Source organism: Calypte anna, chromosome 2, assembly GCF_003957555.1.
Source record: "Calypte anna isolate BGI_N300 chromosome 2, bCalAnn1_v1.p, whole genome shotgun sequence".
In the NCBI taxonomy this organism is placed as follows: domain Eukaryota; kingdom Metazoa; phylum Chordata; class Aves; order Apodiformes; family Trochilidae; genus Calypte; species Calypte anna.
Window position 1 is genome coordinate 112,152,053 of NC_044245.1, and position 26,800 is coordinate 112,178,852.

Here is a 26,800-nt window from a genome sequence, read left to right on the forward strand (position 1 = left end):
CTGCTTGATTTTTGATTCATTCTGAGAGTGTTGCTTCTCCAAATTCAAGCTGATTTGATTTACTTGTATTTCACAATTTTGGAAGTATTGTAATTACTCTGAAGGAATGTCAAAACAATGCATTAAAAACATCACAGTAAATTAAACATGTCTAATGTGCACACTGCATTCCAATCCTATTAGAGATGCTCCAAAACTTTGCATGACTGAAATTCAGAAAATAGAAATATAAATCTGAAGCACGGCTCTGTGGACTTGATCTGAGATTCATAAAGGAAATAGAAATATAAATCTGTAGCATATCTCTGTGGACTTGATCTGAGCATTCATAATGGGAGGCATCTGTAGTAACACAGTCAAACATTTTTGTTTCATTAATAATTTCTGAGTAAGTTAAATTTAGCTCTTTGGTCAAATCTGTCGATATTTATTGATTTTATAAATCTGTTTCAATGTCAATGTTTATTAAAATTTAGATTTTATTAATCATCTTCCAGACAAACCGCAAAACTCTTCCCCCTTGCCATATATCACTTCCTTTTTCTATAAGACCATAACAGAGTAATAAAGAATTTCTTATTTAGAAGTTCACCCTCTGTCACTAAGCCTCCTACTGACACTTGATTGTAAAACATCGTAGCTGAGCCAGAACCTCAGGTGACAACCTTCAGATTCAAAGGGTCTCTTAGGAGAGCCTGTTAATAGTAACATTGCAATAACTTACTGGAGGCTTAGGCAGATCCTTGCTCAGCCTGATGACTTTTGCAGCCCCTATTCTTAGCCACCTAACTGGCTATATGTGTGAAGCCCTTTACTTCAAAAATAAGCCTTTTTTTTTTTTTTTTTTCCCAAAGTGCACAATAAATAGAAACATATTTAGCTATAAAAGCACAAATTAATGCCTGGTTTCATAAGCTTTGGCGTTGCCAGAATTGCCTTAGAAAGTGTTTAGGATAAAGATGAGGCTGAAATGAAATAATGTTTTGCATATCACTTGAAGTTTCATGTGTGTGATCAGAATAAAAAGAGTGTATATAAACTGTATGCTTAATGAAAGGTTCCACCTTTAGTATTTCCAAAATTTTAAATCTGAATGAATATCTGAATTTAGACCTGTTTCACCCTCAAAGCTGTACTACTGTGTTCTGTAGCAGCAATGTGCTTTCTATAATGATGTGAATTAAATGCATTTCTAATCTGTGCTGATGAAACATTGTCTGGCTGTCTTCTTGAAATGTTTAATGCTTATTTACTCACATTATTCTGTGAAATGAGGAATGTTGGCCAATATCTCCATGAGAGAAATTCATGTTGTTACTTTGACACAAAAAAGTAATCACAGAATTATCTTGGTTGGAAAAGACCTCTGAGGTCATCAAGTCCAACCCTTAATCCACTACCACTGTGGTTGCCAGACCCTGGCACTGAGTGCCACATCCAGTCTCTAATAAACACATATGGGTCTTGGCAGGTAATCTCATTTTTATCTACCTTATATGTCCTCAAAAGAAGAGCTAATGTTAGGTGTGGATGTGATCAGAGTGAACAACATTTTTCTTCTAAAAGTGCTCTTTCTGTTCACTCTGCTACCATACACACTGGAATGGATATGAAAATGTATCCCCAGGAGCACACAGTTCACTTAGTATCAGTATTCATTACACTGAATCACTTCATTGTGATCTATTATGTGATTTGTTTAATTATTATGTCTTTCATTAATAGTTTGTAATACCAGCTCTCTTTGATGCCATTTCTGATTTATCAAGTGTAAATAATGCCTTCCTAATCTGTTTTTCATTACAGCAGTGAATACCCTCCTTTCAGCATCTGCCTTCACTGTCTGAAAATTATTTTCTCTACATATACAGAGTACAAAGCAGGCTTTGGTTTCACTTCCCTGCATCCAAAGCCATGCAAAGCCCTCAGCCCTTTCACTACCAGGACCAGCAGAGCACAGGGCTTCATCTCAAGTGCATTGTGGGTGGTTGCTGAACTTTTTACCAGGGCATTAAACTTTGATAAGAAACCTGAAACAGTGTAAGAACCCAATTCTTAGGTCTGGCTTGGAAGATGTGCCAGTTGTCACATTTAGCTTGTGGCTACTGCCAAACCACAAACCTGCCTCTTCCACATGGTATACAGTGATGTCTACTGTGTTTGGCACAGAAGGCACTTAATCTCTGTCCCTCGAAGGTGCAATGATTCTTGGACAAAATTGCTTGCCAAAACTGGAGATATTACAGAGTGCCACCTCCTGTGCACTCTGCTGTTGCTGCACAGCCAGGTTGCTGCCTTGCTTCTTTTGGTCCCAGCAACCTGCCCTGCCCATGGAGAGCCTGGGCAGATACTGACACCACTGGTGCCTCCACTGGGAACACAGATGGAGCATGGAAGAGAGACTGCCTGGAACAACAAGAAAACCAGGCATTTTTTGCTCTGGGAGCAAAGATAATCCAATAAGCTGCAAAAAGGCAAGGCTGAAGTGGAGAGAAGGGTTTGACTTCTGCTGTGTCTCCCTGCTGCATCCTTGAAGATCTGTGTGAGAGGGCAGTGGCCAGAGGAGTTATGATGATGATAATGAAGCAAGAACATTTAATTTCACACTGCAGAGAAAGCCTCAAGCAGGAGCTGGGTGCTAAAATATAGACCCTGAAGACCATAATATAGATATGACAAAGTCTGAAAGTGTCCATTAAGAACCCAGTATTAGTTAAGCACATTTTTTTTCCTTATCCACTTCTCCTGGTGTGCTATTATATATATTATTATGTTGATCTAGGTGACATATTTCTGCCCATTTAAGCCTGTAAGTGTCTCAGTGTCTTTTGCTGAGGCTGTTAAGGATTTGAAAAAAGTATAACCATGTTTTGACTGGCTTATTGGACCATTTAACATTCTCCCAGCAACTCCAAGTACTGCTTTGCTGAAACCCATCATACAAAAGAAAGGATTCCTTCCTCTTAAGTACATATGAGCAGTTATATTGCATCTATCCATCCTGTAGTATGTCAGTTGTCTAAGCGGAATGAGAGTAAGAAAAAAGGAAACATTAACTGCTCCTTTGAGTTCCTCTAGAAGTCTTGTGGATGAATACCACCAAGTCCTGTGGGTTGTTAGTATTTATAAATGTGTTTGCAAATATAAACATCCTCTGTTCACACATCAATTTAAAATGGGCTCTTGAACTTCTTCTCCATGAAGAAAGGGAGTTCTCTAAAAAAAGTCCATAAATTCCTCTGTAAAGATCAGGACATATCACTGTCACAACTTTCTGTGCTGTGGCTGAAACTTTGCTGTACCATTCTTTTGCCTGACCATAAATAATTTTAAATAGGTGAAGAAAACTGGACTTTTTTTTTTTCTCCAAACTTTTAAAAATCCTTAATTACATCCTAAGTACAGTGTCATATGGCATGTTAATATCCCCTTAGGTATTCCCTTTTCCCATTTATCATGTACTTGGTTGGTTGGCTTCTGCATGCACAATGGTAGTGAAAGAGTTGAATTGTACAAAGCCTTGCTGCAAGCTTGTTTCTCATGATGCCTTCTCATACAGCCATGTCTTCTCCTATCATTTTTTTATACATTTATAGTTATATTTGATTATATTTTATAATACATACTATGAAGCAATATGAAAGGCAACTGGCATCTGTTTCTAAATAATGAATATAAGATTAAGAAATCCCGAGGTAATTTCTAAGAAAAAATTCTGAGAAAAAAATTAAATTCTAAGAAATAGCTTCTTCATCCATACATAACATTAGTCAGTATGCTGTAATCAAGGTTGGGCTGTTCCCAATCATTCTGGCTGCATAAACCTAGGCTTTATTAATTTTCTTATATATTTATGTATTTTTTTTATTTAGAGCACACTGCTGAATGCATTTACATATTTCTAATGTTTATTCATTCTGAAAATATAATGCAAGAAGCCATAGCCCCCATTCAGCACAAAATATAAGCATGTGCCTGAAATGTAAGTATATGCCTAAAAAGTTATACAAATAGTCCCATTAACTTGATTTATAGGCTACCTGAAAGCACTGGAGCATTGCATCTCATCCTTTCCAGGTTTCATGTAGTGGATGTGGATGTGGATGTGGATGTGGATGTGCTGGCATTTTCTTATGAACCTTCCCATGCCACAGAGGAGAGATTTAAGTGTACAAAACACACATCTCAGTATAGGATGTTATTAAAGCAAAGCAGTTTCTGAAAGCAGGGAATATTCCAGAGTATTCTTGGTAGCTGTAAAAGTAGGCTAACATATGGAGATACTTGATTCATGCTTCTTTTCTCATTTTTAAAGGCAAGCTTATAGTTTGAAAATGTTTCTGTGTGAATCTACATGTAGGCTTATAAATAGTGTAATTTCAGCCTCAAGCAAGCAAGCAATAGTTGCTCATACTCGGTTTGGTTTAAAAATATGGACTGTTTTAATGTTAATTTTTAAAATTGTTTAGCAGTTTACCAATTCATCCCTGAATATGTTAATCTGCTGAAATTTTTGCTTTGCTGAAAAGAAATGCTCTTCAGCACATACAGAAGCATGTGCCTGTGGTAAAGGAAGCTATTAAGGCAAAAAGGGCAATGAAATACATTGGTGTGTAAACATTAAACATGCTGCCCTACAGCTTCCAGTGACACCTGTGCATGTAGCTCAACCAATTGAAAATATCTGAAACTTGTGAACATTTTGTATAATAGTTCTAACTTGCTGTTTCTAAAGAAATTGATTGTATTTGCATGTGTGCCTGAGGCAGTGCTTTACCATGGAACACTGGTTCAAATCAATTGTGTGGAAGACATAGTACTGAGACTATGTCAGAATGAATGAGAAAATGGATGTTAATCAGATTCTCCATTAAGCTGCCCCAACTTAACATCACAGACAGCGAGAGAGAGAGAAGCACAGTGCAGGAAATGGCATTGGGTGCCTTTGAGAGATAAATAAAACACATATCAGAAGGTAGCTAGTAAAGGAAAGAGGAAGGAGTGAAGAGTTAAAGGAATCTGCTAATCTATTCACCAGCTCTTCTGGAAGAACTCACCAAAGAACTTTTTGTGGACTTAGAGGTGAAGTCTTTAGGACTTCATTTATTTCTGGGGAGGGGAGACTGCACAAGAAGGACCTTCCTGCTGGGCAAGAAGGACCAGCCCATTGCAAGCCCTGCTCAGAACCTTCATGTTGCAGAACTGCTCCCCAAAGGACTGAGCAAGGTAAGAAAGGCTGTTGTGCCAAAATACTGCCAGAGGGTAGCAAATCAAGGTACAGTAAACTCATTCTAATGCTTCAGTTACTCTGAGCTAGAAGAAAATGCAGAAACATTAAGCACTAAATTGCAAATTGTCAGAAGTATTGCCAAACAAAAGAAAATAGATTTGGGAATAGTTTGGAATGAATGCTTGCAAAAATTGATTAGACCTGTAGAGTATAATGATATTCTAATGGTGAAATGAGAGAACTACAAGCAAGAGCTTGAGTTTATTTTGATATTTAATACACAACTAAAGAAGACTGGGAAAAACATGATGGTTACAAACCTGAAAAAATAAAAAATACTTTAGAGGAAAGATAGGAGGACTGGAACCCAGAAGCTTATTTCTTGGGCATTTAGGTTCCAACTACTAACAGTATACAATGAAAAAAAAACCCAAAAGCAGAAAGACAAAAAAACTATTCCTTGAGTAGACAAGAGTGATTTGATATTGTAAGGAGGGGAAAGGGAACAGCAATTGCAATTCAGAACACAGCAAAAGCAGTACTTGTAATACCTATAAAAAGTGTCCTCTTTAAAGGTGTAGTAAGCTGAAGCCAAGACTAAAATCTCCTTCAGAGAAAAAAACCAACAGCTTTACATGAGAAATGAACGTGTCTGTATTCAGTTTATGAAATATGTATTGATGTCTGTGATCACATTTTTGCCCTTCAATTATATTTTATAATTAATAAGTTGTGACAACATTGTCTTGCTGAATGCATGTAGGTTTCTACACTGTGAGTATGCAAACTCATCTGGCCCTGGTACAGGTACAGGTCCCTAGAAGCTACACCAGTGTAATAAAGAAATTTGTTTCTGTTTCCTGGGAACAGTTTCTTCAGTACTTACATATTATACAGGATCTTTTCCATTTGTTATCTTCTAAGTGAGAAAACAAAACAGAAGACATTCCTCTGGAAGGATCAAATAGTGTTTAATTGAAGTTTAAATGTTAATCTACTGCACTGCTTTAATTTAACACACAGCTATTGTTAACATGAAAATCAGTGGGAGAGTATCATTCCCCTTGTGACAGCAACAATAGCTGAACCCAAGAAGATAAAAACAAACAAAAAAAAACCCCTAAACAAACCAGAAACAAAACAGGAGATAGGAGGGGAGAGGAGGGGAGGGGAGGAGAGGATTAAAACAAAACATAAAAATATAGGAAAAAAACTTTAAAACTCTCCCCATTGAAACAAAATGTCTGGCACATTGAACACCTTTCAGATCTACAGGTGTGATCTAAAGCCTGCTGTAGTGAACTGGAGTCTTCCTGGCCACTGGATCAATTCCTTTAGTCAAATTCTGCCTGAGTGCAGTGGCTAAGGATTAATACACCAGAAAATTTATCCCACCTCTGGGGCAGGAAGAGAATTTGTAAGGGCAACTGGCCTCCTACAAAAAAGTTACCTCCTATAGCTGACTAGCAGGGGGGTAGTCTTAAGTAGGCTCCCATGACCTCTGAGGACAATGTACAGCTAGATTGACACCATTTATGTTTTTAAATACCTACTGCATTGCCCAGAGGTACCTTCTGCCCTTTCAGTATGTTGCACCATGATCTTCTCCATTTTAGTTCTCCATTCTGAATCTGACATTTTTGAGTTAGTTTTATAACCCCGTTCTCATCCTGAGAAGTTTCAGCTAGCATTCCACCTCTAGGAGCATGGTTGCTTCCCCCACATTTATGTATCACACTCTAATCTCTATAATAAATTTAGACCTGTATATGTCAAATTGACTCAATTATCATAACTTAAAGTACATACTAAACCATTTTATTAAAGGTGTAACTATAAATAGAATAACACTGGAAACTTGCTGTTATAAATAAACCACCAACTTGCAGCGAAATCAGCTTCATTATTAAGCACCTTCTCTGCTGACAAGGTAATCTTAAGTGAATATATTGTTTTATATATAGGTGCTGACTGAATTATTAAAAGATGTTGAGAAAGAAGCAATTTTCATTAAAAGTCTGGGGCAATAAAAATCATATGGATTGTAATGAAAGCAAAATTATTATGGGGTTAGAAAAGGAATAGAAATAAAAGTACAGCTATACCACTGCAACAGAGACTGCAGAGCAAATGTGTATTATTTAAGAACCTTTAGGTGACAATATAATTAAAGACTCTTATAATGTGTGATAACATGCAAAATAAAAAGCCAAGTTAGTTTCATGTGTGCTTTTCACCTTTCAAAGTTTCATTTTTGTGTGCTTGGCACTGTTTGCATAATATGGATACACATGCTGTAGTCTTAACAACTGGGCTATGCATCAGTAAAAACTGATTTCCAAAAAGAAACTTTTTACTTGCCAGGTACATTTAAGAGTTAGAGTTTCAGATGTCCATATAACTTCTCTTTAATTAATGAAGCTGAAGGGGCTATATTTAGTCACATATCTCAATGTAACAGTGCCCTATCACAGGCTCACTGGCATTCCTATTAAGATATTCCAGCAACGGGCTTAACAATCTCACTGCTCTGTTTTAAGGAGGGCAGAGGATACGCTGATAAAGTATTCCAGAGGCACAAAAAAACCCCAAGCAAACTCAAGACACAACTAGAAGAGGTCAATCAACTGCTCATCCTGGACACTTTGGAGATGCTGGAGGGCAGAGAGGACAGAACAGCCAAGGGTGGGCAGCAAGCAGCCCTTCCAGCCCACACGCAGGAGGCACCGGGAAGCCACCCTACACCCGTGTAGGGTCCTCGGGGCAGGACCTAGGGTCCTGGCCAGGCAACGGCCGCGGGCTCCCCTCAGGAATGGCTCCATCAGAGGCAGTTTCTCCTGGGGACAGCTTTTCCCGGGATGCCTGCCCCCGCGATGGCTTTCCCCAGGAGGGCTTCCCCCCGGGACGGCTTCCCTCGGGACGGCCCCCTCGGAGACGGCTTCTCCCGGGACGCCTCCCGCCCCGGCCTCGCCCGCTCGCCGCCCAAGTTGGAAACTGAAGGCGGGGCCACCTCAAGCACAGAAATACCCCGGTGAGCTCCGGGGGCAGCCGGAGCTGCGGAGAAAGGGGCGGAGGCGAGGTGCGGTGAGAATATCGTGAATTCGCCTCGTGAGTTTTATGTATAGAATGTGATTTCTCCGGGTGGCGGAGTAAAAAGGTGTCTCCTCACCTTCCCCCGAACGCCTTCTAAGAGAGCGTGAGTCACGGCATGATTCGAGAATCACACCTCTCAGTCGCATTTCACAAAGTTCGGGGAACTACGGCAGTGTTTCCTGCGGGACGGAGAGACGGAGAGAGGTGGTGGTGTCCGCCCGCCCGCTCCGCCCAGAACTTGCCGGGCCGGCAAGGCGGGTGCGGACCGGAGGCTCCCGCTCTGAGCACCAAGTTCGGGCATCACCGCCGATCCCGTCCCGTCCTCACCGCGCTGGGGCGGCGGCTCCTGTTCCGAGAATCCCCGCTGGCAACGAGAAGCCCGGGCAGGGGACCCGCCGCCCTCCTCGCCGCCCCGTCTGCATCCATCCTCGTCCCCCCATCCCTCCCCCCCGCTGGTGGGGCAGACTCACCCCAAGGGGAGCCGAGGACACCGGAGGGCGGTAAGGGAGCCGGCAGCCTCGCCCTCCGCTCCCGCAAACCTGGCGCCTGGGGGCTCCGACCACACCCGCCTCTCCCCTCCGACCCGCTCCCCGGCCCCACGAAGCATCCAGTTTCCCCGTCGCCGCCGCGCCCACCCCTTCACAACCCCTTCCCCCCAGGCCGGGCAGCTGAGCCCACCGGCTCCCCCCGCCTCTGCAGGGCTGTGCTCCCGCACCCCTGGGGCCGCGCCGGGCCCTTCCCTCCCGGAGGCCGAGCGCCCCCTTCCCCGCCCCTGCGCCAGTGCCGGTGCCGGTGCCGGGCGGGGGGCGGCGGCAGCGAGGGAAGAAGAGGGATGAGGTCATCCTCTTTCCCGGCGTCAGTCAGCTGGGTGGTGGCGGCGGCGGGTGCGGGCGGAGGCGGGCTGGGAGGCGGAGGCGGGATACGCTGCTCCGGGCAGCGCTGCTCTGCCTGTTCCTGGCTCGGGCAGAGCGCGGCGGCAGCCCCGACACCGCTGTCCCCCGCGGAGGAGGCGACGGCGGGGCGGGCGGGCTGAGCTCGGTTCCCCGCAGGCAGGCGGCGCTGCGGGCGCGGTCGCCGCCGAGGAGCCGCCCGCGGGCGCGCAGTCCGGCGCGGAGCGGGGACAGGGGACGAGGGGAGCGGCGGGTCCGCGGCGGCTGCGGCGGCGGAGGGCGGGAGGCAGGAGGCGGAGGAGGAGGAGCAGGGGGAGGCGCGGGATAAAGGAGCGCTCGCTGCTCCCGCTTGCTCTCCGGAGGGGCTGAGGGAGGCATCATGGCCGCGAAGTCGGACGGGCGGCGGAAGATGAAGAAAGGCGGCGAGGTGGCGTTCACGCCGCTGCAGAACTCCGAGCACTCGGGCTCCGTGCAGGCGCTGGCCTCGGGGCTGCCCGCCGGCGCCGGGCCGGGCGGCGGCAGCGACGACGACGAGGCGCCCGGGGGCGGGTGCTGCAGCGGCGGCGGCGGCGGTGGGGACGGCTCGGGCGGCGGCTCCCGCTGCTGCTGCTGCTGCGGCGGCAGAGGAGGAGACGGCGGTGGGGGCGGCGGCGGGGGCTCCCGGGGCTCGGGCGGGGGCTCTTCCTCCTTGTGCCTGCGTCTGGGAAGGGAGCAGCGGCGCTACTCGCTGTGGGACTGCCTCTGGATCCTAGCCGCCCTAGCCGTGTACTTCGCGGACGTGGGCACCGACATCTGGCTGGCGGTCGACTACTACCTGCGGGGCCAGCGCTGGTGGTTCGGGCTCACCCTCTTCTTCGTGCTGCTGGGCTCCCTCTCCGTGCAGGTCTTCAGCTTCCGCTGGTTCGCACACGACTTCAGCACCGAGGACAGCGCTGCCGCCGCCGCTGCCGCCGCCGCCGGGCACTGCCCCGCAGCCGAGAGCAAGCTGCTGGTGAGCAGCGGATCCGCCGCCGCCGACATCGACGCCGCCCGGCCCTGCACGCCGCAGCGGCAGGCATCCACCGCCAGCAAGGGCAACGCTACCAACAGCAGCAGCAACAGCAGCAGCAACGCCGCCGGCAGCGGGCCCGCCGCCGGTCCCCCAGTCGGCGACAGGTCGGCGTCCTGCTCCTTCTGTATCTGGTTCCTGCAGTCGCTGGTCCACATCCTGCAGCTCGGGCAGGTCTGGAGGTGAGGAGCCGGCCCCGGGAAGAGTGGAGGGCGGGGACGGCACCCCCCGACGCCGCGGCGGGGAGGGAGCCCGGCGGCGGGAGGGACCGCGCCGGGCGAGCGGCCGCCCGACCCGCTTAGGGGTCCCACCTCGGGCCAGCGCGTCCCGGCCCGCCGGGACCGTAGGGAGGGGCTTGGGGGCGGCCGAGTCCCCGCGGCGCCGGCAGAGAGGCGGCGGGATCTCCGTCCCGCCCCATCGAGGGGATCCCCGCCGGGTCCTCCTGCACGCTGTGCCTCCGCCGCTCCGGGAGAAGCCCGGCTGGAGGGAGGTTCCCTGAGCTGCCCGGGGAAGTTGTGACAGGGGCTGAGTAAAGAAAGAGAACGGGCAAGGAAAAAAGGTGGAATATGTCTCTAAAGTGTGTCTACTGGTCTTCGGCCATGTGGCCGGGACAGCAGTGCCGCCAGCAGAGAACTTCCCTGGCTGCAAAGAGTTTCTTCCCAGAAACTGCTAGTGAGCACGCTGTGTTTTGATATTTATATGTATGTATGCTGCTTGCAGTCGGTTTCTTGTGGCACTTGCGTGTTTTCTATGTATGTCATTAGTAAAGGAAAGTCTCTCAATCAAACTTCTGAGTAGCTACTCTCAAAAGACATCACCCGCGATGTAACGTGTTACAGAGTGTGCGCTGAAGGCGGAGGTTGTGGAAGGCACTCACTGAAAAGGGGGATGACATCATAGTTTGAAAAACTTAGGATTTTCCTTTCTTTTAAGCACATTTCCGGGAAGGATTTATATGGAAGCCAAATGCTCTGCAAATATGCTTAGTTCTGCCTGAAATGTACAGCGTTCGGAATACACAGTGTATAAGGAGTTAAAATCCCCACATAAAATCGTGGCAGATAGATGCTGTGTTGAAGGACATCCAGGGGGGCACTGCACTAACGCAACAGCTGAAAATACTTTGGATGTTTCTTATCTGATGAGGGAATTCTCTCATGTTTCTCTTCTAGAAAGACTAGATTTTTACAGTTATATCATTAGAGAGTTTAGTTTGTTGTTACTGTAAACTTTTCTCTGTGGTTTTTAATCTCTGTCCCACCCTTAGGGACAGGGACTGCCTTTTGCTCTGTATTAGTGCAGGATCTAATACAACTCAATTCTCCCTGTGGCTTTTAAGATTCAAGGAATCCTAAGTGCTGCTAGATAATAGACCTAAGATCTTGGAATGCCACTTCTAAGTATCTTTCACTTTTCAGAGTCTTTGATTTAATATAACAAGTACAACTTTCTAAACTTGTGAACTGAGTCTGAATTACAGATATGCTTGATATTACTATGACACAACTTGAGAGGGAATTAGGATTTTTAACAAGAAGCTATGCTTTGTTCTGGATCTTATGTGGTTGTATGTTCCTGCATGCTGTAGCTCCACATCTGAAAACAAGTTAAATTTAGGATTTTGTGAATTATATAGCTGTATGTAATACTTAGTCCAGATCCTGAAGAGGCATAAAAGTGGGTATGATGGCTCAAATTGTACACAGAAATTCATGTTGATACTCATCCATATTGAAGTTAAACAGTGTGCATTTTGCTGCATGACACAGAAGAGTTTTGCAACGTCCCATGTCTTGGGATGTGTGGGAAAACACAAAGGGCAGGGTTCTGGGTGGAGCAGAGTGTGATCCGATGCCATACAGCACTTCTGTCAGAGGAGATGGTTGGTATTTAGAGCTTCTCTGCTGCTTGCTTTTTGATGAAGGAAAGTCTCTTTTAACAAAGGATTTGTGCCTTTCAAAAGCACCTGGTCCTCTGTATTTAAAGCTAGCTGAGACTCTTTTGATCATATGCAGCTTTTTTGGGTTTTTTCTTTTTTTTTTTTCAGTAGTGTAAGGCTACCAGAATATTAAATTGACAAGGAGTGTTAGAACATTATTTAAGTTTAGAACATTATTAAGTTTGTACCTGTTTGTCAGTAACTTAGTAGCATTTATTTTCAGTTTTCCACAAAAGGTACAAATTTTATGGTCAACTGTATGCAGTCGTGCACACCAACATTTCATAATTGATTAAAGTGATCTCATTTTAATTCACTAGATATATTTCCCAGAAGGGAGAGCCTTTCACATAATCTAAAACTAACACTCAGCACCAAAAGGAGAGGTCACAAATCACATTTTCTGGAAAGCAGTGTCCCAGAGTTCTGCTCTGCACTAACATCTGCACTGGCCTGAGCAAACAGCTTCTGAGCAGCTAGAAGCTGAAGCTGAAGGATGGTCTGTAGGGTTTTCCCACTGTGCATGTTTGCAAACTAACTCCTGTAACGTGGCCATACAGCCTGTGCCAGCTGTGTTACCAGCACAACTGCACACTTGCTGGGGGAGACTTTCCAACAGATGTCAAAACCTGTGTTATCCTTTATTCTGTGTCTCTCTGTTTTCTCTCAGCTTTCAATTTTTCCATCTCCCTTTTTAAATTTTTTTTTTATTTGGCCTTGGTTAAAGCTCTTCTATACTGATATTTATGTTTTCTATCACTTACTGTATTGAATCCTGCAGAAGCAAAAATTACAGTAATATTTCTGTCACTTTTCTGTCAACAGGGAGCCCTAGGGATGAGAACTGAGGTTTTGATGTTTTGTAGCTTTGCATATGAGCAAGGACACCAGGGTAAGAGAAGAGAGGTTTGCTTGAGCCTTGTTCTCAGTATATTGAGTTTTGGGCTCATTCTGCTTTCATTTGCCCTCTGTCTTCTCTTTGACTGCTGAGGCCTTTGAGGCCTTCAGTTTGCCTTTATTTGTCACATTTCCAAAGGCTTTGGAGGCACTTTACCCACTGCTTATTTAAGGAAGCTACCCTGAGGAACTGGGGTTCAACAGGCAACCCCAGTGTTCTTGGATATAAAAAGAAAGAAAGAAAAAAGAGAGTTAAAATGTGGTTTTGGTGATTAGTTCTGTCAGGGTGATTTTTAACAATTTGTTTACAAATACATCAAAAGCCAGATCATTGAAAATGATTATGTGTTAATTTTAACTAAAATGTGCTAATGGGAAATGAATGAGGTCCTTAATGTGGCATGGAACAATGCTGGAAATAGGCAATCTAAAATTACTAAAATGATTTTTTTCTTCCTAGAGTGTACAGAAGAGGAGCTGCAGGAGCAGCTAAGCTGCCAGTCAGTTCTGAATAGAAATGTATCTCTTTCTTCTTTTGAAATTGGTATTACATTTTTTTTCCCCATAAATTGTAGAGGACTGAATTCTTCCATTTTGAAGAATAAGCATATAAATATCTTTTTCAGGGTGCTGGATGTTCACAGACTTCCTGATAACACTGCCCCTCAGTTAAAATTCCAGTGAAATCTCCCAGGAGTTGCTTGCCACAGCTGAGTGCTGATTCCAAGCTTTTGTTGGCAGCTAATTTCACATTAAAATATGATCACTGATGAGATTCTTCCTTCAGAGATAGATACAGATACGTTTCCTTACCCATACTACCAGTGTGTTCTGCTTTTTACCGACATATGGGCATGGATGCACAGAGCTCTGTTCTCCCAGGTAAGTGCTGTGAGAGACACTGCTCTTTATTAGTAGACTCCAGGGAGTACGAGGAGGAGGTAACACACAAGGTCTTTGTATTCCATTGAAAAAAAAAGAAAAAAAAAGGAAAAAAAAAAGTGGATGCTTTAATTTACAGTCGATAAGGACCATGTAGAGAGATATGGGGCCAGTAGGATTCGGATGAACTATTGCCCTTTGAGCCTGGCATGAAAGTAGGTAACCACTGACCTTGAGCATCCCTTTTATTCACTAAGCTTCCCAGGCTTAGCCCTGGCTTTCAGATTCATTTCAGATCCTGCAGTGGATAGCAGGTCTTGGTCTGACTGGATGTAAGAGATAATACTATTCACTTGGCATTTGTGGAGCTGGTTAATTTTTTTTGGAAACCTTTTCTGTGAAGGAGATTCCTCTGGGCTGGCAGGACCAGAGAGCCAGGCTCCGGAGGCTGGGTAAAAGGGTCCTGAAAGACAACCCTGGAGGGAGGATGGGTTGTGGAAAACTGAGTGGGTGAAAGGAAGAGACTGGAGGACTTGATAGTGCCCATTTTGTGGTGTCTGGAAAGCAAGAATTAACTCCCCAGGACAACTCTTGTAGGGGAATGGAGTGAGCAGGCTAAAGGTAGCCTTGGAGTGTTTGGAAGTTCCCATGGTGGCTGTCATTTTTTCTGAAAGGATGCAGTCAAAGTGCTTGAAAAGGAACTGTCAAGCAGCTCTAGGCAACAAGGCCGGAGGAAGGGTGAATCACTGGAAAACAGAGGACTGAAAATTATAATTTACAATTATTTCTGAGTAGCTGAGATGGTAATGAAATTATTAAGTATATCCCTCTCAACAGAGTGAGGGGTTTTGGCAGAGATTTGCTACCTGTGTGGAAACCCCCCTAGAGAAGGAGACACCAGATTAATCATTGGCCCTTCCAGGTGCCGGGCAAGTATCTATTCAAAAGTGGGTCAGGTTCTCTGAGAAGTGATGCTATGATTTAGCTATATCTATTGTTGTGTTATACTAAGAAACCATTATTTTCCTTCTACTTACTAGTTTTTATTTGGGGAAAAATATAGAGGGAGGGCTTTAGAGATGATGCTGGATTCTGGAAGCAGCCTGAATTGCAGTCTCTGTGGTTCCCCTTGGAAGCATTTCTCACAGGACTGGATCATCTTCCAAAGATGTTTCGTGGTCTGTGCTCATAGCTTCACCTCTACAATCAGCTGATGCTCTTGCACTTTGCAAAAAATCAAGAGAAATGGCATCTGCACTATGTATGGGAAGACCTGGCAACTTCCTTGGGTGCTCACCATCAGGCATTACTGAGCCCAACCGGGAACTGTGAGCAAGGTAGTTGAAGTTAAAAAAAAGAACACCACCAGTCTTTAAATCAGCTCAACTCCATCGTTGAATAGGTTCATTTTTTTTCTCATTTTCGCTCTACCTAGTAGTTTTGACACTTGTGTTCAGTAGTAGTGTAGGAGTTTAGTGTAGTTAGGTGGTCAATAATTCCAGCTGCCATTGGACTTCACACTGAGATGCGATAATATCTCAATCTGACACCAGTTTTTCTCACTGTTTTGAAATCTGTCAGATAATTTGTCACATTGAGTCCAAATTTATGAGTCATAGCCATTTCCTAGACAAGATTATTGCATATCCTCCCCATCTGTCTCTTAGTGTAGTGAAATGCTACCACTCAGCAATACCATATTTCTTTTATTGAGTTACTGCAGTGCTTCAGTTGAAGTCCTACTGGCTAACTGTTTTGCTTTCTGTGTCTGTAGGACTCAGGAAAAGTGATAGAATGTCAAAAATAGGAATTAAAGATTTCATTTTGGTCCCTTCAGAAATCAGGGTTAGAAGGGACAACCGATCTTGTAAGTGGCTTAACTACATTTAAACTTTTGTTAATACAGTAAATGGTAAAAGTATTAAATTACTTTTTTGTTTCTTTTTTTTTTTTTTTCTTTTTTCTGAAGACAGTGATGCTCAGATGAGGGCTGTGCCTTTCATAATTTTTTTGAAACACAAAAGTGAATCTTTAGTATGTTCTTAAAAATCTCTTACATATCTGCATACAAATCAGATTTGGTATTCAGTTTATTGTAATAACCTAAGTTACATGTAAAAGATGCTGATATGCTTTACAAGAAAGATGTTGTACTTTAATAATTAACAAGCCTTCTCTCTATAGAGAGTATTTATCAGTTATATAAATTTTCAGATTTTCAAAGTACTGCTTAAGCACTAAAATTTCTGATTGCTCCATTAGTTTAGTATCAGAGCTAATCATAGATGGAATACTCTCCAGAAACTTATATGGGGGAAGAATTTATGTATGGCTTTTTTCAAAACAAAATTATAAGAGTCTAAAGGTTTGTATTTCAGAGGATTTCATGTCACCATGTGTAGTTCGTATTCCAAAATTCTCCGATGCCACGCTGGAATGACTCTATGTATCTATCTATGAAATCAAATAAAAGTTTTATGTTTTATGTTTTATGTTTGTATATGTTGTGATCTTTCAGAAGGTTCTTGCAACCAGATCATAGAATCATAGATTCATAGAATCTTAGAATCACACAATGGTTTGGGTTGGAAGGGACTTTAAATATAATTTAAATATAATTTAGTTCCAACCCCCCTGCATGGGCAGGGACACCTCCCACCAGACCAGGTTGCTCAAGATGCCATCCAGCCTGGCCTTGAACTCTTCCAGGGAGGGGGCAGCCACAACTTCCCTGTGCTACCTGTGCCAGTGTCTCACCACCCTCTCAGGAAAGAATTTTTTCCTAATGTCTGGCCTAAATCTCCCCTCTTCAAGTGTTAAACCATTTCCCCTTGTCCTCTCACTACACACCCATGTAAAAAGCCATGCCCCAGCTTTCTTGTAGACCCCTTCAGATATAGGAAGGTTGCTTTAAGGTCACCTTGGAGCCTCCTCTTCTACAGGCTGAAAAACCCCAATTTTCTAAGCTTATCTTCATAGGGGAGGTGCTCCATCTCTCTGATCATTTTAGTGGCTCTTCTCTGGACATGCTCAAGGAGCTCTATGTCCTTCTTACATTGATGACTCTAGAACTGGACACAGTGCTCCGGGTGGGGTCTCACAAGATCAGAGTACAGGAGGAGAATCACCTCCCTTGACCTCCCTGGACCGTTTTTTGAGATGTTTTTTTCTGGCTAAAATAATGTATTATTATCAGGAAAGTATTTAGTGCTGAAAGCTGAATTTGCATGTTCAAATCTGCTGTGGGAAAGCGAGAAAGTAACATCAAAGCATTATGTATAGTTTCAGTTATCCTGTTCTGTATCTTCATGTTATTTCCTGAGGAAAAGGACTTGGGGATGCTGGTGGAAGAGAAATTCAACATGAGCAGGTCGAGGGAAGTGATTCTCCCCTTCTGCTCTTGTGAGACCCCACCTGGAGTACTGTGTCCAGTTCTGGAGCCCTTTTTACAGGAGGAACAGGGATGTCCAAAGAAGGGCTACAAGGATGATGAGAGGACTGGAGCACCTCTCCTATGAGAGAGAGAGCTGGGGTTATTCAGTCTGGAGAGGAGAAGGCTCTGAGGAGACCTTATTGCAGCCTTCCAGTATCTGAAGGGGCTATAAGAAAGCTGGTGAGGGATTTTATAGGATGTCAGGAAATGATAGGACTAGGGGGAATAGATTCAAAGTAGGGGAGGGCAGATTTAGATTGGAAGTTAGGAAGAAGTTCTTCACCATGAGGATGGTGAGACACTGGAAGAGGTTGCCCAGAGAGGTGGTAGAAACCCCATCCCTGGAAGTGTTCAGTGCCAGGCTGGACAGGGCCCTCAGCAACCTGATCTGGTGGGACGTGTCCCTGCCCATGGCAGGGGCTTGGAACTTGATGATCTTTAAGGTCCCTTGCAACCCTGAAAATTCTATAATTCTGTTTACATCAGTCTACCTTGTCCAGAAGAGTACACTCCCTGTCAGCTGGCTTAGTCCACAAGGACTGACTTGGCTACAAAAATACAAAAGTTCTGCTAAAATTAAAATTAAATCAATTCCTGTGTCATTTACAACAGTATTAACTCATTCTGCCACCTCTCTGTTCCAATTAAGTAGCTTTTAATATACAGCAGATTAATCACAACAGTGACTTACAGCTTCAGTAAACAGGGTATTTGGGAGGAATTTATCAGGCAGAGTCAAAATCAATAGCTCTTTTGCTTGCATTTCAAGGTACAGTAGAAATTTGTGCTTGCTAAAGTATGTTTACAAAGTGGTGCCATTTTTGTCCATTTTAGCACAGCTGTCAAGTCGACATACAGGAGTGGAAGTGGCAAACAGGCTATAAAAAGAACGGGTTTGATTTGTTGGAATTTTAAAATGAAAGGAGGCTGATATAAAAGTGAACATGAGGGAGGATTGAGGGAACATATAAAAAGAAGCAGGTTATGAAAAGGCACAGGAAAGCCAGTTAATCCTTGTACACCATACCTAAAACTCCAGTTTATTTCCCTTCAGCGCTGACCAGTGAGGGATCATTTGAATAATTTTCTAAGTGACTGCTTGAGAGCCTTGAGAAGAAGGCAGGAAAAAAGAATTGTGTTTCTTGGCAGACTCACAGTGAAAACATTTGATACACAAAGTAAATGTCAAGGCAAATTCTGATGCAGTGAGTAGCTGTCTGAACAGTGATAAATACAGATGTGAGGTATCAGTTTGCCATCAGTTTATAGGGGAGGCAGTAGATATATTTTCATAAATTTTAGAATTAAAAAATAATAGGTCTTGGATATATATGTATATATTTTTTTTTCTTTTCCCCAAGAAATTTTAACTGAATTTTCTTAACACCATAACCTGAATTACCATCTCCCTGTGGTCTGTGATTGCAGAAGTGGTTTCTTATCATCTCCCTCTTCAGTTTCCCTCCCTGAGTGGCTGAAATGGGTGATGGGTTCGTTTTTGTTTCTTTTTCCCAAGATACAATAATTGCTATACTATGTTATTATTTCCATTACTTTTCCTTTGGCAATGTGCTTGTGCTATTCAGTGTGTTCTTGATGCAAGATTTGTATGGCAAGCCATAGACACCCTTTTGATTGGCAGGGGAAATCAGTGGGGGTGGTTAAGGCTATCAGTTACAAGTTATTTGATACCAGGAGTTGGAGGAAATGGAGCGAGACTGTTTTGCAGGGTGTTTGCAGAGGAAGTTTGGCAGCCAATGATGTGACAACAAAAGTATCTTCTTGTTCCTCTAAAATTGGAAGGTGTGACTTAGGCAAGAGTAATGTACCAAGGACCAGTAGCAGCTGCTTCAGAGAAAGATGCAGATGTTTTAGCGTGAATAAAAAGTGGATGTACCTACAGATGGAAGAAGAGTTTTCCTTCCCTCTGTCAGCTGGCTGGGTATCAGATTGATTTCTGCCCTTAAGAATGAAGGTTAGCAGTGACACAGTTCTCAACATTACTCACTTTAATGGGATGTTTTCATGTAAACATCTGATCTATTCTAGGATCCTGCCAACTTCTTTGAGTGGGGTTTTTCTGTGCGTAGGATCTGTAGATTAGTTTCAGCAGGTCCAAGGAAAGTGTCTCACAATATCAAGCACTACGCTTCAGCTCTCTACAGAGGGTTCTGTACAAGCATAAAAAACACACAAAAAAAAGCCACTCTGCTGGTACTTTCATGGTTTAATAGTGGCTAGTGTGGAATGATAAGCTTTGTCATTATAAATGTGTAATCTTTTTATTTTAGAGAGGAGTCTCTTATTTTTCTTCAATCCTAGTATTTTAATGTTCTTTTTATGCCTTTCTGTGAGCCACATCTAAAATAGGACTTAGCTCTGAAAAGCAGAATTTAGGTGTTCTTCAGGCATATATATCTGAAAATATAATACAGAAAATTGGGCTTTACAGGCTTGGTAGGAAGATGCTTGAGCAACTTAAACATAACAGACCATAATGTTCAACTTGAAAATGTTCTAGGGGTTTGTATTTCTGTGTTTTGGCTGTGTCCAGACCTTCCCAGCACAGACAGTCTGAGCACAGAGTTCCCATTTTTCATTTGAGTCCATTGCAAAGCAGAATCTAGGCTGGAGGGCCACCAGAACCCAGTGGCAAGCATTGTTTAAACCTGCTTTATTAGCAATGATAATTTTAGATCTCTGACAAGTATTACAGAAACTGCCTTTTTCTACAGTGCTGGAGAAATGTACCTTGTGATTAAGTGTTTGCTCAAGTTTTAGGAGATCCAAGTTCACTCTCATTTCCAGATGTGAGGGCTCAGATCTTGTCTCCTGGAGTCCTTTCTGCACTGAGGCTGATGCAAGACTGCACTGGGGACATTTGCTGTCCTCCCTGCTGGATCAGTGTCATCAAGCTGACAGAAATGTCATGCTCATGAGGCCAGAGAGGAAGACCTAATACTTAGGGATTTCAAATTGGACCAAATACATATTTTCCTGTCTTTTTTTATTGCTTAATTAAATTTTATTGCCCACATTTCATCCCCTTCTCTCTTAACCCAAAAGTATATCACCAATATTTCTGTTTAGAAACACTCATCCTTCATGTATAGTAAAACCACAGCAAGACTATAAAAAATAGATATCTACACAAAAATGCCTGCTTAGCTTATGGGAGTGGCTTTAGACAAGTTGAATTGGCTGAAGGTTTGGTTTATTCATTTTTTCCATCAACATTTTTCTGTCATATGTAGACAGAAAAAGAGAAAGAGGAAAGGTGGCTTTGATGTGACACTCAGTAGTTGCTTCACCCTTTTCCTCTGCTGCTCATGCAAAAGTAATTGAGACAGAAATTTTAAAAAAGCCTGAATGCCCCATTCTTGCTCTGAGTTGATTTCCTCATAATGTTTTTGTAGTTGATTTTTTATCAATGTAAGCAGCACAGTTTTCTGGCTGAAATAAAACCCCAGGAATTCTCTATTGTCATGTCCCAACTTCTTGTCTCTCAGCTCACATCAAGCTCTGCAACAAGCAGAGCCCAGGTTTTCAGTATGCATGACATTGGTTGCCCTTTTTTGCCTGTCTGAGTTTCAGAAATGAAGAATTATATCTGCTTTTTCCTGTCCTTGGAGTGGTCCTTATTATCATCCTAGTTTTCTTTTTAAAAGTGGAAGGAGATTCAAAGTGTCTTAACTTGGACAGTCAAAAGATGTGGATGCTCCTGAAATTTTTATCCTTTAGTTATTGAGTATGTATTTGCAGTCTAATTGATATGTGGGTTTTATGAGGCTTAATTTTTCTAAAATATTTTGAGATACTCAGACAGGAAATTATCAAGGTAGAAACGACTTGAAACTAATTCTCATTTCAATATGCCTGTCAAAACATGTTTTAAGTTAAACACGTTGAAAACATGAACATCTCTCCATCATGGACGTTGCTGGGCAATTCTTTTATATTTTACAAATATAAGCAATTCTTCTATTTTTTTAAATTTTCTAAATATCATAATAGGCTCATTATGCCCAAAATATGCTATATGACTTTAAAAGTTCAGTCCTTCACCCTGTTTTGTTCACCTACCTGCTGTGGCTGCTATAAGTTAAGCAAGTTTGTAAGTAAGGTTGTGCTGTTTTCCTTATCTGATAATTTTCTTCGTTAACTGGTTCCCACACTCTATGGAAAAGAAAAAATGGCCTGGGTAACAGGGGTTAGGAAATTTTTTAAACATAGTGGAGGTGCTAGAATCAGCTGCAACCCAGAGTTTTAAAGCACTGGACATTTCAGTTCCAAATGCAGTGCCACAGATGGGTGACAGCAGACAAATGAGCTGAGTGTAGAACATTTCCAGTAGTAATGGTGGAAACAACACAGAATTATTGGAAAAAGCATAAATACAGCTAGAGTTCATAGTATATTAAACAAAGATGTTCTGTAAGTAAAGACTGGGCAATTAAAGGAGATTTACCCAAGTGAAGCCAGATAGAGTGCAGAAGATAATTAATGTGGCTGAGACAACTCAATAATAATGGCTTTGAACTTTTACAATAGTGCATTAATGCATGTGTCAGGAGGAGGGATTGCATTTACAGTCAACAACCATTTATTAGGAATTTTTACCACACAGGTTAATGAAGAACTCATGATAAGAAAGTATGAAAATTGCCTTACTGAACTAGGGGCTGTGTTTGGTACTTAGGTCGGTCATCCATTATTCTTTCTGTACCTAAAAAAATAAAATCTTAGAGATTTGTGGTTTTCTCTCACCTGACTTCATTTTGTTAGTGTCACTTCTGTGGCACAGCTATGGCACTAATGATCTGATTGATTTAGATAATTAATTAATTATTGGGCGTGTTGCCTGCATGGCTGGATTAAATTAAGAGAGCTGCTGAGAAAAGACTTGAAACAAATGACCCCACCATTAGCACCCAAAATGGTTTGGGTTTTTTTTTTTCCTGAAGAGGATGTGTCAGGCCTTTGCTGAGTCTACTCGTGCATTGGGATAAGCAGAACATAAAAGTTCAGAGGCTGAGAAGGCCCTGCTTGAAATGGACCCCTCCTTCCCTTTCCATGTTGGACCCATTATTCAGATGCTCTCAGGTAGGCTTGAGAACTTGGTAATTTGGGCTTGTTTTGTGGATATTTTGGGGGGTTGACACTCACCAGCATAAAGTGTATCCTCTCTAGAGGGAGTGTTCTGGTCTCATGATTGACCTGTGATTTGGGTCATGGGAGAAGGTTTTTCTTTTGAAAGCTTCCTAGCACAGCAGGAGGGTGATTTTATGTGGAGGTTTTGGGATACTTTTGTAGAACAAGTAATGAGGACTTGCAACTTGTAGTTTAAAAGCATGTTCAAAATAGAATGGTGTTTCTGAGGAGGTGCCTTTCATCTCAACATTCCAGACCTGGATTTGAGTCTGCTATGAGTCCTTCTGCTTTGAGTCTTGCTATTCCTCCTCTGCCTGCCTCTTTGTTACACACTGTGTGGATTCTCACAGGGGATTCAACTCTTTCTGTTGAGCCAGAGCTTTTCAGCAGGGCTGACATCTTTTAACAGGACAGGGACCAGATTTGTGGTATATCCTCCTGCTGCAGAATCCATATGAATAAAGTTGCTGCCCATGTTTTTTGTGGTGGTCTACAAATGAGAAATTTCTACAACAGAAAATGAAATTCTACTTCCACACCTTTCTGTTTAATAAATATCAGGTGCTGTGGTTGGCTTTAAGTGTGGAAAGTATTGGATGGGAACAATGTTTTGAAAAATGTTGACTGTCAGCTGAATTAAGTTTATTTTGTTAATGACATAAAACATGTTGCTAATGGACACTTCTACAGTTTGGGTTTGGAAGGGACCTATAGAATTGTATTGTATAGAATTGTATAATAGAAGCGTATTACAAGAAAAAGCATAGCATTTACTTTTTTTTTCTTTAGATAATGATATGTCCTGAAGGATTTTAGATTTCCGCAAAATGATTTATTGAGCTTTGAAACAAAAAGATTTTGGGGTTTAAATTAACAACTTATATTAACACCAAATGTTTTCAGTACCCAGTAGTATAGCAAAACCTATATTCCTAATTTCTAATACTATACCAGCACCTAAGGAGAAAAGATGTCCAGTAGCTTTATTTGATAGATAGCACTAATATAGGAGCCCAACTTAAAAGGATGTGTTCATAACTGTCATCATAAAGAACCTTACAAGTATTCCTTTGAAGTTCACTTATGAATTCAGTTTGACTGTGTTAATGACTTGTACTGCTTTTTGAGCTTGAGCTTTATTAGTGCAAATACTTATGGAAGGTGTATTTTAAGCCTGGGTGCCAGAATATCAATCAAAACCTTAATTACATATTCAGTAGTAATATTCACAATTCATATGGGTCTTACTTAATTTTATTACTCATCCAATCAAGGATCAGAAGCAATGACATATGATTTAAATAGCAAATTGTTTTGGATATTTCTAATGAGTAGACACAAAGGATTGGTTATTAAAGAAATTAACTTGGCACCTTGAAAACTGAAGATTAACCTTGAAATAAGAATAAACTGAACATTCAGATCTGTTCACAGAAAGATTTGATCCCTGCCTGCTGTATCTAAACTATTTGCACATAAATAAACAATAGAAGTATGGTAGAAATATGTCTTTTAGTGGCATGCCATCAATCAGTTCTTTGGAGAATTATTCATGAATATCAACCTTACTAGTTGTGAAGAAGGAGAAAGAAAGGAGGATTATTTACATTCATTTCAAGTAATTGCTTTGGGTTCAAATACTGCAGCTGTCACTCAAGATTGCACTTCATTGTGAGAATACCTCTTTGACCAAATAAATTCTAATTTGGTCATAATGCAGAATGTGTCACACTAGATTTATCTTGCTATGTGAGCTTGCCAGTGTTTCATCTGCTTTTTCACTTCCCCGTCCTCCAAGACCTGTGAAGATTCCTTTTGAGGTGGCAAGGGTTTGAAAAATGTGTCTGAGGACTTGAAGGGCCAGTGGGAGAATTGAGTCCTTCTCCCTGTTCCGACTGTCACTCCATGCTCAGTTAAGTGTCCTTCATCTCCACTACAACCCAAAGCTCTGTGATTCTGTGATGTAGCACTCATGATGCTAGAGGAAAGCTGCTTTGTAGCTCCCTTGAAGCTGCATTCCTATAAGCACTGCTGGATTCTACAGACAAGGAAGCACAAAGCCATGGGAATACTCCAGGACTCCTATTGATTGCCATCACTGAGTGTTGATGTAGCTGTGGGTTGTAGCAAGAAATTGCCTGATAAGGGCTGTCCCACGTCTTATTATATTGTAAGTGAACATCATTTTAGCATATAGACTTCAGGTATAATCTGGGAGATGTCAGTCATGGAAATATCTTTTTTAATTTCCTTTTTCTTTTGGCAACTATTTTTATCATATTCAAGCATTAGCTCTGAGAGAGAAATAATGTTCACTTCAAAAGCCACTTCCTCCTCAATAAATAATTCAGAGCCAGATAGTTCTTGAGGAAATATCAACACACTAGTAGTAATTTAATATACCAAGCAATCACGCTCACTTTAGCCTACATATGATTTAAATGGAATATGACAGTTTAAGGTCTCCATTTGCCCCATGGCATGTTGGGATCAAACTTGGCAAGTGATTGCAGTGTTCTCATATCTTCTGAAGAAGTGAATGAAAATTGCATAATTCAGAAAGGATTTCTTAATTACATGCTAAATCAGAGTTTGCCTGCTTGTGTTCTGAATCCAAATTGTTGCCCAGGTCCAGCTTTAGAGCATGTGAGTATTTTCCATCCTTTGTAGCATCTTGCAATTGTGTGTTTGTTTTTTCGTTGTTTTTTTTTAACTTGTTAAACTATAACTTTGAAGCACAGTTGCAGTATATATTTGGCTGTATCAAAAGTAGTGCTGCCAGCAGGTTGAGGTCTACTCTGCTCTTGTGAGACCTCACCTGGAGTCCTTTGTCCTGTTCTGGAGCCCCCAACAAAACAGGCATGGAGCTACTCCTAGCTACTTGAGGTGAACCTGCTCTGGCAGGGAGTTGGTTAGATGATCTCCAGAGGTCCCTTCCAAACCCCAACGTCCTGAGATTCTGTGAGCTGTTGGAGTGAGTCCAGAGGAGGGCCACAAAGATGATCAGAGGGCTTGAGCACCTCTCCCATGAAGGACAGGCTGGGAGACTTGGGGTTGTTCTCCTCTCTGTTGTAGGGAAAGGCTCCAGCAAGACCTTCTAGTGGCCTTTCAGTACCTGACGGTGGGGTTACAGGAAAGTGAGGGAGGGACTTTTTACAAGAACATATAGAGATAGAGCAGGAGTAGTGGTTTTGAACTGGAAGAGGTCATATTTAGATTAGATATCGGGAAGAAATTTTTTACTCTGAGAATGTTTAGACACTGGAAGAGGTTTCCCAGAGGAGCTGTGGATGCTCCACCCCTGGAAGTGTTTGAGGCCAGGTTGGATGAGGCTTTGAGCAACCTGGTTGAGAGAGAGAGAGAGATGTCCCTGCTCATGGGAGGGTTTGGGAACCAGATGATTTTTAAGGTTCATGTCAATCTAGGTCATATAATTCTATGATTCTATATTAGTTACTTTTGCTTTATCTTGTGGGTGAAAGGCTGTGCCAAACCTTCCTGAGTTATCTGACTCATGGGATCCATCTGCTGAGGACAACCTGCTTTCTTGAAGTTTCACCTCCTTTGCTTTTTAAAAACTGTCTCTTTTATTGATTTTTTTTTCATGTTGTTTTTTTTATTTCCTCCCTTTACCACTGGTAGGTCAAAACCCTGCAGCACAGATTGTTAGATATTGTTTGTGCTGGCAAGGTTTGTGTTTCTGTCTTAAATAGTTATGGTTAAAAATAGACAAATTCCTTTTCTCACTGATGCTTTTGCCCTAGTGGTAGGAAAATGGAGAGCTGGGAGTACATTTATGGTATAGCTATTGTGTGCTACTAGAACAGAAGAACAGACCTGTTCCACCTGAACTCAGATGTAAATGGAGATGTTAGGACTTCTTTTTCACTACATAACTTTTTGTGGAGTGGCGTAGTTGTTTTTGGGCTGGTCTGTGCTTTGTGGATCACAAGTATGGCATGTACTTCCATTTTCAATCTACGCAGACAAAATCAGTGTAACCACTCAGAATAAACACTCCCAAGGATCATTAATTTAGCCAATTAAATAATAGCAACTTATTTTTTTATTCACATCCATGGAAGTGGTTTTGCATTGAAAGCAAGGGATATCAAGGGGTGTTAAATGCAATGCATAACTTTATGCATTTGTCCCCTGTGTCTTCTAGGATCTCTGTCTGCTAGCAAACCTGGTGCTGGGAATCCCTCTATCCATAATGATGTTTATTCCAAAGATA

At 42.4% G+C, this 26,800-nt stretch overlaps 1 protein-coding gene across 1 annotated transcript in view; it reads left to right on the forward strand.

The window, feature by feature from the left end:
- Positions 1-9,592: 9,592 nt before the first annotated feature.
- XKR4 (XK related 4) overlaps positions 9,593-26,800 on the forward strand; it is a 214,988-nt gene continuing 197,780 nt past the window's right edge. Inside the window, exon 1 of the mRNA XM_030445544.1 lies at positions 9,593-10,443. Coding sequence (XP_030301404.1) covers positions 9,593-10,443 — 851 coding nt within the window. The remainder of the gene's footprint in view (positions 10,444-26,800) is intronic.